Source organism: Quercus robur, chromosome 6, assembly GCF_932294415.1.
Source record: "Quercus robur chromosome 6, dhQueRobu3.1, whole genome shotgun sequence".
Classification (NCBI taxonomy): Eukaryota; Viridiplantae; Streptophyta; class Magnoliopsida; order Fagales; family Fagaceae; genus Quercus; species Quercus robur.
The window spans coordinates 40,649,158-40,662,480 of NC_065539.1; the positions used below are offsets into that span (position 1 = coordinate 40,649,158).

A 13,323-nucleotide genomic window follows, 5' to 3' on the forward strand; every position below is an offset into this window, starting at 1 on the left:
ATCAGCCAACGTTTAGCCTGTACAATGGTCGAACTGACCCAGTGGAGCACGTGAGCCAGTTCAACCAAAGGATGGCCGTTCACTCCAGGGACGAGGCGTTAATGTGTAAAGTGTTCCCCTCCAGCCTGGGGCCCTTGGCCATGAGATGGTTTGATGCCCTCCCACCAAACTCTATAGACTCCTTCAAACAGTTGACGCAGGCCTTTGGCTCCCGCTTCATCACCAGCACTAGAGTCCCTCGGCCCCTCGATTCCCTTTTATCTCTGTCCATGCGAGAAGGAGAAACGCTAAAAGCCTACTCGGACAGATATTGGGAGGTGCACAACGAGGTAGAAGGGAGTCACGATGACGTCGCCATCAGTGCCTTTAAAAGGGGTTTGCCGACAGAGCATGGCTTGAGAAAGTCTCTCACAGGGAAGCCAGCCACCAGCGTGCGGCAACTTATGGACAGGATAGACAAGTATAAGAGGGTCGAGGAGGACCAGCAAACCGGGAAGGGAAAGGCGAAGTTTGTCCCCCAGGAGAGAAGGGACTTCAGGTCGGACCGCTTCAGTAACAGTAATAAGCCGAGAAGAGATTATGCAGAACAGTCGGGATCTACAGGGGCCCAGGTAGTCCACGCTGTGTTCCGAGAGCCATTACACGTGATCATGGAAAAAATAAAGCACGAGCCCTATTTTCAATGGCCAAATAGGATGGCAGGTGACCCCTCAAAACGCAATCAGAACCTATATTGTGCGTATCACCAAGAGCCCGGCCACGTCACGGACGAATGTAGGAATCTGAAGAACTATGTGGATCGACTCGTCCGAGAAGGAAAGATAGGGCATCTGTTGCAACGCCCTGAGCAGTCAAATGTCGATACCAGGCAAAGCACCTTGAGGCCACCCATCGGCACGATAAATGTCATTCTTGCCGCACCTGGGAGAACCGGTTCCGGCCCATTCAGAGTAATGTCAGTAGGTAGGTTCCCGACAGAGCCAGGCGAAAAGGAATCCAAGAGGGCTAGAGGGAGAGTGCCATTAATTGGATTCACGGAAGAGGACAAGGAGGGAACTATTCAGCCCCATGACGACGCCCTAGTCGTGACACTTAGAATAGGAGGTTATGACGTGAGGAGGGTGTTAGTTGATCAGGGCAGCGCCGTGGAGGTGATGTACCCGGACCTATATAAAGGGCTGAATTTAAAGCAAGAGGACCTGTCGCCATACAACACTCCTCTGCTTAGCTTTGAGGGAAAAATCGTCATCCCTAAGGGCATGATCAGATTGCCTGTGCAAACAGACATAGAAATAGTGGAAGTAGACTTCATTGTGGTGGACGCATACTCACCCTACACGGCTATTGTGGCACGGCCATGGCTTCACACGCTAGGGGCTGTGTCGTCTACCCTGCACCAGAAGGTGAAGTATCCCTCAGAGGGCCGGATCAAAGAGATAGTGGGGGATCAAGGAATGGCCAGGCATTGCATGGTATCGGCCATTGCTCGACGATTAAGCGACGCGCCTTCCACTTCAACCGGGAATACCTTATAGCAATCAAAAACCCCGGTCCAAGTTGCAGGTAATGAAGGACCGGACATGGAGGTGAGTTGTGAAGAGCTAGAGAGAGTGCTCGTCGGATCAGACCCCGAAAGGTTTTTCCAGATTGGCTCGGAGCTACCAGCACAGGAGAAGTCGGCGCTAATTGATTTTCTGCGTCGAAATGAGGATGTATTCGCTTGGGATCCTTATGAAGCCCCTGGTGTTGACTCAAACCTAATACGCCATCACCTTAACGTTAACCCAGCTATTACCCCAAAGAAGCAGCCCCCTCGGCGCCCGTCAAGGGAGCATGCAGACGCTGTGAGGGAAGAAGTGACGAAATTGAAAAGAGCTGGGGCTATCAAGGAAGTGTTCTACCCCGAATGGTTGGCGAACACAGTTGTGGTGAAGAAGAAGAGCGGGAAATGGCGAGTCTGTGTGGACTTCACGGACTTAAATAAGGCTTGCCCGAAGGATCCTTTCCCAATGCCGCGAATAGACCGACTGGTCGACGCAACTGTCGGGCATCCCCGAATGAGTTTTTTGGACGCTTTCCAGGGCTACCATCAGATATCCTTGGCCACGGAAGACCAGGAGAAAACTGCCTTTGTCACCCCAATTGGCAACTATCATTACAAGGTGATGCCTTTTGGCCTGAAGAATGCCGGTTCGACCTATCAAAGGATGATGACTAGGATGTTTGAACAACAGATGGGAAAAACTGTCGAGGTGTATATAGATGATATGGTAGTAAAGAGCAAATTGGTGACTGACCACATCAGGGACCTTGACGAGGTGTTTCACATCCTGAGAAGGTACAGGCTGCGACTGAACGCTTCCAAGTGTTCATTTGGAGTGGGATCGGGAAAATTCCTTGGCTACATGGTAACCCATCGGGGGATCGAAGTTAACCCTGACCAAATAAGGGCCATTCATAGTATGCAACCGCCTCAGAATCCCAAAGAAGTCCAGAAGCTTACCGGCATGATAGCAGCTTTGAACCGTTTCATCTCTCGCTCGGCGGACCGATGCCGACCTTTTTTCCTCCTATTGCACAAGTGGAAGGGTTTCGAGTGGACTGAGGAGTGTGACGTGGCTTTCCAACAGCTCAAGGAATACCTCGCCCGACCTCCGATCATGTCCAGCCCCGAGGCCGACGAGGTACTCTATGCATACATCGCAGTCGCCGATCATGCAGTCAGCCTAGTACTGATCTGAGAGGACAACGGCACGCAACGACCCGTGTACTACGTAAGCAAGTCGCTACAGGAGGCAGAGACCCGGTATCTCCCCCTCGAAAAGGCAATATTGGCTGTCGTGCAAGCTACAAAGAAGCTTCCCCACTATTTTCAGGCGCATACAGTGGTTGTGCTAACCCAACTTCCATTGAAATCAGTCCTCCGCAGCGCCGACTACACTGGGAGAATCGCTAAGTGGGGAACCATCTTAAGCGCCTTTGACATCAGATATATGCCGCGCACCGCCATAAAAGGTCAAGTCCTCGCCGATCTGGTAGCTGAATTTGCGGAACCAACCGTGGAATGGATGGACGTGTCGGAATCACCGAATAATGATAGGAGATTAGTCAGCACGATTTCTGTGCAAGAGCACGATGAGTGGAGAGCATACATTGATGGTGCAGCGAACCAAAAGGGGTCCGGAGTGGGGCTCGTTCTAATCTCTCCCGAAGGTATAACCCTGGAGAAGTCGTTGAGACTGGGATTCCCAGCAACGAATAACGAAGCTGAGTATGAAGCACTGCTAGAAGGGATGTCGATGATCCGGAAGCTGGGTGGGAAATGCGCGAGCATATTCTCGGATTCAAGACTCGTAGTGGGGCAAGTAAGCGGGGAATTGGAGGCGAAAGACGAAAGAATGCAACGGTATCTTGCCCAAGCTAAACGCCTACGCGCCCACTTCGATGACTTCCGTTTGATGCATATACCCAGAAGCGGGAATACTCACGCCGATTCTTTGGCAACACTGGCCACATCCTCGGCTCAGCCCCTTCCGCGGGTTATCTTGGTCGAGGACCTCTGTCGCCCCACGGAAGAGGAGGCTAAAGGTATTCGGATACACAATGTCGGCAAGGGGCCAAGCTGGATGGACCCTCTTGTCCAATTCTTGAAGAATGATTCCTTACCAAACGACAAAGTCGAGGCCGACAAAATCCGGAGGAGAGCTTCTCGATTCTGGTTGTCCGAGGACTCCAAGCTCTACAGACGTTCATTCTCGGGGCCATACTTGCTGTGTGTACACCCAGGCGCAACTGAACTCATTCTGGAGGAGTTGCACGAGGGGATTTGTGGGAGCCACACGGGGGGCCGGTCCCTCTCCCACAGGGCTATGACGCTGGGTTACTGGTGGCCAAGCATGCATAAGGAAGCTCTGGAATATGTGAAGAAGTGTGACCAATGCCAACGGTTCGCTCCGAATATACATCAACCCGGTGGGGTACTTAACCCATTGTCCAGCCCTTGGCCATTCGCACAATGGGGCCTAGACATATTAGGTCCGTTCCCCAAAGCTGCCGGGAACAAGAAGTTTCTTCTCGTCGGCACCGATTACTTTACGAAACGGGTTGAGGCTGAAGCGCTGGCAAACATTAGGGATGTTGATGTCAAGAAGTTTATCTGGAAAAACATTGTCACCCGATTCGGCACCCCACACACCCTAATCTCGGACAATGGCCTGCAATTTGATAGCAAGGCCTTCAGGGAATATTGCAGTGAATTGGGGATTGTCAACAGGTACTCTACACCAGCCTACCCGCAGGGTAACGGACAAGCCGAGGCAGTTAACAAAACCATAGTGAATGGGCTGAAGAAGAGGTTAGACGACGCGAAAGGGAGGTGGGTTGAAGAGCTCGCCCATGTTTTGTGGACGTATCGCACCACGCCCCGCCGATCCACGGGAGAAACCCCCTTTTCGTTAACCTACGGGGCCGAGGCCGTCATCCCATTAGAGATAAACTTTCCCTCCCAGAGGACTGCTACATTCAACCCTATTGTTAACAACTGGCTTCTAGAGAAAAGCTTGGACCTCCTTGAAGAGAGAAGAGATTGCGCGATGGTGCATCTAGCTCAGTATCAGCAAAAGCTCAAGCGGGGCTACGACGCCAAGGTGAAGTCAAGGCCGTTGAGGCCTGGGGACCTAGTGCTGAGGAAAGTCCTCGGCAATGCGAGGAACCCTGCATGGGGAAAACTCGGGCCGAACTGGGAGGGTCCATACCGTATCACCTCTGTGGCTGGCATTGGAGCATACTATTTGGAAGACTTGGACGAACGTGTAGTGCCACGTCCATGGAATGTAAATAACCTGAAAAGGTACTTTTATTAACAAAGAATATTTTACTTGATATCGTTCTACTGTACAATTCTCAATAAGAGTTAAACAGAACCCAAGTCCTGCATGGCTCCTCGGACCACAGACTTGGGGGAAATTAACCTCGCAGCAATTTTCAGTAAGCGTTAAACAGAACCCAAGTCCTGCATGGCTCCTCGGACCACAGACTTGGGGGAAATTAACCTCGCAGCAATTTTCAGTAAAGCGTTAAACAGAACCCAAGTCCTGCATGGCTCCTCGGACCACAGACTTGGGGGAAATTAACCTAGCAGCAATTTTCAGTTAAGCGTTAAACAGAACCCAAGTCCTGCATGGCTCCTCGGACCACAGACTTGGGGGAAATTAACCTCGCAGCAATTTTCAGTAAGCGTTAAACAGAACCCAAGTCCTGCATGGCTCCTCGGACCACAGACTTGGGGGAAATTAACCTCGCAGCAATTTTCAGTAAAGCGTTAAACAGAACCCAAGTCCTGCATGGCTCCTCGGACCACAGACTTGGGGGAAATTAACCTCGCAGCAATTTTCAGTAAGCGTTAAACAGAACCCAAGTCCTGCATGGCTCCTCGGACCACAGACTTGGGGGAAATTAACCTCGCAGCAATTTTCAGTAAAGCGTTAAACAGAACCCAAGTCCTGCATGGCTCCTCGGACCACAGACTTGGGGGAAATTAACCTAGCAGCAATTTTCAGTAAGCGTTAAACAGAACCCAAGTCCTGCATGGCTCCTCGGACCACAGACTTGGGGGAAATTAACCTAGCAGCAATTTTCAGTAAAGCGTTAAACAGAACCCAAGTCCTGCATGGCTCCTCGGACCACAGACTTGGGGGAAATTAACCTCGCAGCAATTTTCAGTAAGCGTTAAACCGAACCCAAGTCCTGCATGGCTCCTCGGACCACAGACTTGGGGGAAATTAACCTCGCAGCAATTTTCAGTAAAGCGTTAAACAGAACCCAAGTCCTGCATGGCTCCTCGGACCACAGACTTGGGGGAAATTAACCTCGCAGCAATTTTCAGTAAGCGTTAAACAGAACCCAAGTCCTGCATGGCTCCTCGGACCACAGACTTGGGGGAAATTAACCTCGCAGCAATTTTCAGTAAAGCGTTAAACAGAACCCAAGTCCTGCATGGCTCCTCGGACCACAGACTTGGGGGAAATTAACCTCGCAGCAATTTTCAGTAAGCGTTAAACAGAACCCAAGTCCTGCATGGCTCCTCGGACCACAGACTTGGGGGAAATTAACCTCGCAGCAATTTTCAGTAAAGCGTTAAACAGAACCCAAGTCCTGCATGGCTCCTCGGACCACAGACTTGGGGGAAATTAACCTAGCAGCAATTTTCAGTAAGCGTTAAACAGAACCCAAGTCCTGCATGGCTCCTCGGACCACAGACTTGGGGGAAATTAACCTAGCAGCAATTTTCAGTAAAGCGTTAAACAGAACCCAAGTCCTGCATGGCTCCTCGGACCACAGACTTGGGGGAAATTAACCTCGCAGCAATTTTCAGTAAGCGTTAAACAGAACCCAAGTCCTGCATGGCTCCTCGGACCACAGACTTGGGGGAAATTAACCTCGCAGCAATTTTCAGTAAAGCGTTAAACAGAACCCAAGTCCTGCATGGCTCCTCGGACCACAGACTTGGGGGAAATTAACCTCGCAGCAATTTTCAGTAAGCGTTAAACAGAACCCAAGTCCTGCATGGCTCCTCGGACCACAGACTTGGGGGAAATTAACCTCGCAGCAATTTTCAGTAAGCGTTAAACAGAACCCAAGTCCTGCATGGCTCCTCGGACCACAGACTTGGGGGAAATTAACCTCACAATTCCTTCATCAAGGGTTAACCGTTTATGTTTCACGAAAAGCGTTAAAGGGAAGCCAAGTCCTGCGCGGATTCTTAGCCACGGACTTGGGAAAAAATCAGCATTGTAATCGTTGTTGCTCGACTACAAAGTGTCGCAATTTTATCGTCTTTATTCATTATTGTTCGACTTTAAGCAGTAAAAGGGTAAGACCGATATCCATTCATGATGAAAACAAAATAAAGTAAAGCAGCGATATATGTAATTAAATAACTTTTGTCATATAATGTTCAAAGTAATTCAGTCCAGAAATATTATCAAGGATCAAACAAAACAAAGTACAAAAGCGGGACAGACGAATTCCTATTCTACGTCCCTAAGGGCCCTGAGTTGGGGCGGGCTGATCATCCACTGCTGGGTTCTCCGGGGCGATCTCCTGGGCCTGGGCAAGGATCTCGTTGATGCGAAGACTGTCCTCGGGTGACTGGCCCTGCGTAACTTGCTCCATGCCTCCAGTCTCGAGAATGGGGGAATCTGCTGGAAGAGGTTCAGTGGAAACGACCTCCCCAGGAGTCTCACGTATCTCCGCAGGGTAAAAGATGTTCTCAGCTTTCCTGAGATCAGAATCTGCGGGGACGGCTGCCCTATCCATGGCCAACCCCCAGGTCGAGGTGACATAATCCCTGCAGACAGTGGCGATTTCCTCGGTCAACCTTGCCTCAGTATCGTGAACCCCACGTTCATACGAAGCCGCCACAGCCTTCTCGGCAGCCTCCCTGGACAAGCGGGCTTCCTCCTTAGCCCTTGCAAGCTCAGCCTTAAGCTCCGAAACCGCTTGTTGCTCCGCTGACAATTTTTCCTCAGAGTGTCGGAGCTGCTTGCGCAGCTCTTCGGTTTGCTTTTCAGCAGTCTTCAGGCCAGCCTCTGCATCGCATTGGCCTTCTTCACCTCTCTTAACTCATGATCCTGACGATCAAGATCACGTTTGAGATCGCTCGCGGCCCTCTCAGCTGTAGCACGGGACTGAGCCTCCCTATGCACATCCTCACGAGCTTGTTTGGCCCATTCCTCAGCAACATAAATTTGTTGGGTGACCTGCACTCAGACGGAAACGAAGACGACACCAAGATAAGACGATGAGAAGGTTCTCAACACAAAAACAAGATAGAAGATTCCACTTACCACAGCCATGTCCCTCTTCAGTGACATGAAAAGCTCTGGTTGACGAATCTTCCTGAGGCCTTCCATATCACGGGGCAAGAGAAGAGGTTGCTGCAATGCTTCAGCCAAGAACGAAGCTGGCTCACGCTGGGTCTCCCATAGGGTCGCATCCCAGAGGACTGGAGCGCCATCTAGCTCGATCCGAGGAGACCATGTCCGAGGTCCTCTCTGAGTGACCGCCTCATCTCGGCTCTCAGTGGACTTCGTTCTTTTTTCCCGGGGCTCTTTCGTTTCCTTGCTCTTCTTTTTAGGCCCGACCTTCTCGCGGGCAACCTCTCCCTCCTCTGCCTCTTCTACAGGCCTTTTCCGCTTTAGATTAGGCATAGGCTTCAGCGCCGCGCCCGACGAGGGAGGGGGAGGAAGAACGGGGGCTTTGGAGACGACCTGTCCTTTTGAGGTCTCCTTAGAGGTCTGCCCTTTGGACCTGTTGGATAAGAGACCCCTGAGGCCAGTCCTCGGTTGGAGGTCCATTCCTTCTTCTTCCTCGGTATCCTCGCTAAGATCAGGCTGTGCGATGACCAAACCAGTACCAGGAGCCGCTGAGGTACGGTCCAAATCAGCGTCAGAGTCGGAGATCTCTACTACTCTGACCGAGGCCTCCCCTTCCTCAGAAAATTGGAACCGGTCTATCTGATCCTCTAAGGATGAATGCGAAGAGCCGGACTCCACCTCTGGGATAACTACTGGGGGAAAAGCCTGTTGGGGGGGTAACTGAATTGGAGGCAAGTCTGTATCAGCGAGGAACCCTGGTATGGACACGTCAATCCGTGCTAATCTCGGACTACCGGCCCTTATAGCTTGTCCGGCTTCTACCTGGGCTCGAGTGAGCGGAGTATAATCCAAAATTAAAGGAGCCGACCGTAGTTGTCCGTCCCTGCTAACAAAAATCTCGGACCTCAGGAGGTAATTTAGAGCCGGGACATTGACTAGGCTCAGCCGAGGAGTGGTTCGCTTCTTGTCTGCAAAGGCCGTCAAACGATTTATGTTAGTCCGAGGAGACATGCAATCAAACCAACAAATCTAAAGCAAGTAAAAGAAAAAGGGGTGGAGGAGCTTGAAACCAGAATCCTCCCCACGGCATCTAATTCTACGACACCCCACCTGGTTTTCCCTCCCTAGTCGGACAGTGAGGGCCGTCAGACCATGGCCCGGAGACGATCAAATGGTCGTCCTTCAGGCCTTTGCTAGACTTCGAAAGGCAAGATATCAACCTCACTGCGTCAACCCTAGACTTTAGATAGTATGTATCGCCGAGCTTATGGCATTCGTAAAGATGAACCACGTCGTGCCATGAGAGGCCGAGGTTCATCTGATCGTTCAGGGTTTCGACACACCCCAGGATCCGGAATACATTAGCGGTGCATTGATGGGGGGCCAACCTATGACCACGCAGATAGTCCCTAGTTATTCTCCCCATCGGAATAGTCATTCCTCCTTCCACGAAGGCTATCATTGGAATTGCGACTTCTTCTGTTCTCCGTTTCATCAAAATGTCCTCCAGATGACAGTACTCTAACCCTACCTCCGGTGGGATACGATACTTCGCCCTGAAGCCCGCCATACCGGCCGGAGAATCTACCAGTTTCTCAAGCCTACCCATCCCCTCTAATCCTAAAAACAACTTGAAGGCAGTATGATTAATGAAGAATAATGGAGAAGAAGCGCGAACTTACGGGTAAGAGGTTCGAAGGAGTCTTCAAGAGAATGGCAGCGGAAGCAAGAACAGACTGAAGGAATAGGCTCTGAGAAGTTCTGAATATTGGAAAGCTCGTCAAAAATGAGAGATGAACGCCCTCAAGACCTATTATACTCGGTAGAAGTCGAACAGACGCGCTCGCGTCTAAGACATGCGAGACGCTGTCCACCGTAGATCCTGCCTCCAACCGTTGGATTGAGCGAGTGTAAAACCCCAAAAGCTGCGGTTACTTCCCCCTGAGTCACCAACTGCCCACCGCATTAATGAAGCACGTAAAGGCGTGCCTTCCCCCTTCCACGTGTGAAGCAGTGGTTCGCCACGAGCCGTCTAGTGGGTATCAAAATCCCGCCTTTTCTCCTCGGACTCAAAAAAGGCCGGCATTTTGAGGGGCTATTGTGGTGGGTAAAGTCTGTCAGTTGATGTTGGGCCGTAACTCACGTACCAAGCCCAGCCGCGATAAAGAAGAAAAGGCATGGGCGTAGGATATCCCGTCTCAATCATGATGGGCCGGGCCTGCTAAGGGGCGTCCGAGGAGGAACACCTCCTCGGACTCACCCAGTAAGCATCCAATTTGCACCCCATACTTAGCGAAAGGTCGCTCAATACGAAGAAACAATGCGTGACACTCAGGAAGGAGGAGGGGACAATCACAACTGCCGCATTAAATGCCAAGGAACTACTTTTCCAGCCGCATTAATGTGGAAGGGACAGGAACGCAGAATGACCTTGGCCATTGCAACTCACAGAAAGGAGGGAGGATGACCTATGGGACAGGCACTCGAGTGGAGGATCGGATGACTGACAAGTGTAGGGACATGATCTCAGGAAGGGTGCTATATAAGGGAAGGAGATCCCCATGGAAAAGGGATCGCAAGCAGAAAGAAGAAAGGAAGAAGAAGGAGAAAAGAGAGAGAAGTAGCAGGAACAGCCTCAGGGACCGTTACTCCAAAAGCTCGAAGGAATATCCCTACGTCCAACTGGTTGCATGGCTTGGTCGTAACTTCGTTTCACCTGTCAAAGACCTAGTTCTATAACCTGCTCTCTACAAATTCATTGTTGAGGGACTTTTGGGCCAGAATCTCCCACCTGTTGGGCCTGAACCCCAAATTCGTCACCTTACATGTATATATTGTTATTTTCTTGGAATTGGAAGTGGAGATAAATTGGGAGAGGTATCGGCTGAAATATAGTGCAATACAATTCCCAATTTTGGCATTTTATTATGCGGCCTTTAGCAATAAAATTTGGCCCTTAATGCCATATCAATCCTCCAATTACATTTCATTGTTTCAGTAAATTTTCTAAAACCAACCAACCTAAGACTATATATATTAAAACTTTGTTGTAAAGATAGATATAACCATTCAATAGCAAAAACCTTTTTTTGCATCTTTCGACAATATAAAAGAGTGGATGACCACTTGGAATATATTAGTTACATGCCTTTAGAATCTCAATTTTATTATGCATTGCATGATTTTATGATAAAACTTATAGAATATGTTAGCCTTTAAGCATGCACATTGTGCATGCTCAGATCAGAGGCTGTTCTATTTTTTTTTGGATAAAGGTTAATAATTTGCATTTATTATAATAATAAAAAAAAACTAAATTTTAGGGAATAAAAAGACGAGCATGGAGGGAAAAAACTCCCAAATTTTAGGAGTAAAAATTGAAATTTGTAATAATTGTTATTTTGTTGGAAGTAGAGATAAATTGGGAAAGGTATCAGCCGAAATATAGTGCAATACAATTCCCAATTTTGGCGTTTTATTATGTGGCCTTTGGCAGTAAAACTTGGCCCTTAATGCCGTATCAATCCTCTAATGACATTTCATTGTTTCAGTACATTTTCTAAAACCAACCGACCTGCTAAGACCATAATATATATATATATATATATATATATATGAAAACTTTGTTGTAATGATAGATATAATTATTCAATAGCAAAAACCTTTTTTGCATATTTCGGCAATATAAAAGAGTGGATGACCACTTGAAATATATTAGTTAGATACCTTTAGAATCTTAGTTTTATTATGTGTTGCACGATTTTATGATAAAACTTATAGAATATACTAGCCTCTAAGTGATGATGAACTGATCGTCAGTTTATTATGATCGTCCAGATGGAAGCCGTCCCTCACCAATCGGGTCTTCTGCAATTCGTGGACGAAAGAAAGGAAGTAGTTCGCCGGCGTTGTGCCTGCAAAAAGGTCTACGATGCCAAAGTTAGAAAGATTGACAAAGGAGAGCAATGAGAACAATGTGTTAGAGTATTTTTCTTACCCCACCCCTTTTGGGGTTCAGTCTTTATATATGTGTGCTTACAGGTGATTTCTTCTAACCGTTGGTGGAGTCTTGATGGAGGCTTTAATCTTGCCTGGTAACGCCCTTGTAGGGTGTTAATGATGAGCTGCCCTTCCCAACGGTCTAAAGGTTGACTAATGTCTTGTAACGGCTCCGCGAAGAGTGGGAACGAGTGTTCATGTCTTTGAGCGACGACCTTTTCCCTTAGGATGGTTTTATTAAGGTCGTCAATGACCTGCATTGTATGGACGATTACCATTTTGGTCGGGCGTATCAGCTGCCCCCCTATTCCATGGTCGTCCATATCTTGGACGATTATAGGAATATGAAAGGATTATCATTTTTTTTTATTATTATTTTTTTTTTTAGTTATGGCGCTTGGAGTTCTGCTCCGCATTGATTGCGTAGTGGCGGCTGTGGCTCATCTCAGTGCCACGTGTTTGACTTCTATTGGTTGGAGTGTCTCGTTTCCGGTGAGTGCCTTTTCAGTTTTCCCGCACTTTCCAAGGCAGAGTCCTTTGATTTTTTTTTGGCTTTTCCTTTTTCCATTTCCCCATTCTCTGTGCGGTTGATCTCTCCTACGCGTATTTTGCTCCTCACCTCCTCAGTTTCCTCCCTAACTTCCAGGTACGCCCACCCCCATTTACGCTTTTCTTTCCTTTTTGATTTCTCCTTGCATTTGTGTCACTTAAGCTCCTTTTTCTCTCTACACTATCCTTTCTTCTTACGGAGTGGTGCTGTTAGTTTTTTTTTTTTCTTTAATGGTGGATAATTTCGAAGTTAGGCGTAACTTCCCCTCCGTAGCTTTTCTCCTCGCCCACTTAGGTTCCTTGGTAGAGCTTTCCGGTGACCCATTGGGTGCGCCTTCGCTTGCCGGTTCGTACCCACTAGTTGAGGAATTTGTTAGTAAGGGTACCGGGTTAGATTCGGCGTTGGGTGTTTTATACCCTTTATTGTTAGAGTCTCAAGCTTGGTTTTGGTCTATTAGAGGGCTCCTAAGAGAGGGAAGTATGGGTTTAGAGGAAGGGTTAGGTGATTTAGAGAGGGGTTCGACCTCTAACGTAGTTAAGGAAGAGGCCGGGATCGATGCAACGACCACCGCGCTTTCCCGTGCTCCCTCGTCCTCCCATTCTCCCGCTCCAGCGACGGTCCGTCAATTTCATGCCCTCAAGGAAAATTGTTCCTTGAAAGTTGGGGTTTTTAGTAAATTTAAGGACAGATTCCAGTTTCCGGAGGGAACCAAGGCTCGTCTTCCCAGGAAGGGTGAAAAGGCTTGCGCCTTTGCCCACGGAGAAGTTTGCTTTTACGAGGCTACTTTTTCGTGTGGCCTCCGATTTCCCGTCCATCCGTTCATAATGGAGCTTCTTTACCATTTTAACCTTGCACCGGGGCAACTTATGCCTAACTCCTGGAGAATAGTAATTAGTT

At 48.8% G+C, this 13,323-nt stretch overlaps 1 protein-coding gene across 1 annotated transcript; it reads left to right on the plus strand.

Moving 5' to 3' along the window:
- The first annotated feature begins 953 nt into the window (after positions 1-953).
- LOC126690190 (uncharacterized) lies at positions 954-1,535 on the plus strand. Its single transcript, XM_050385315.1, has one exon. The coding sequence runs from the start codon at positions 954-956 to the stop codon at positions 1,533-1,535; it is 582 nt and encodes a 193-aa protein (XP_050241272.1).
- Positions 1,536-13,323: the final 11,788 nt, after the last annotated feature.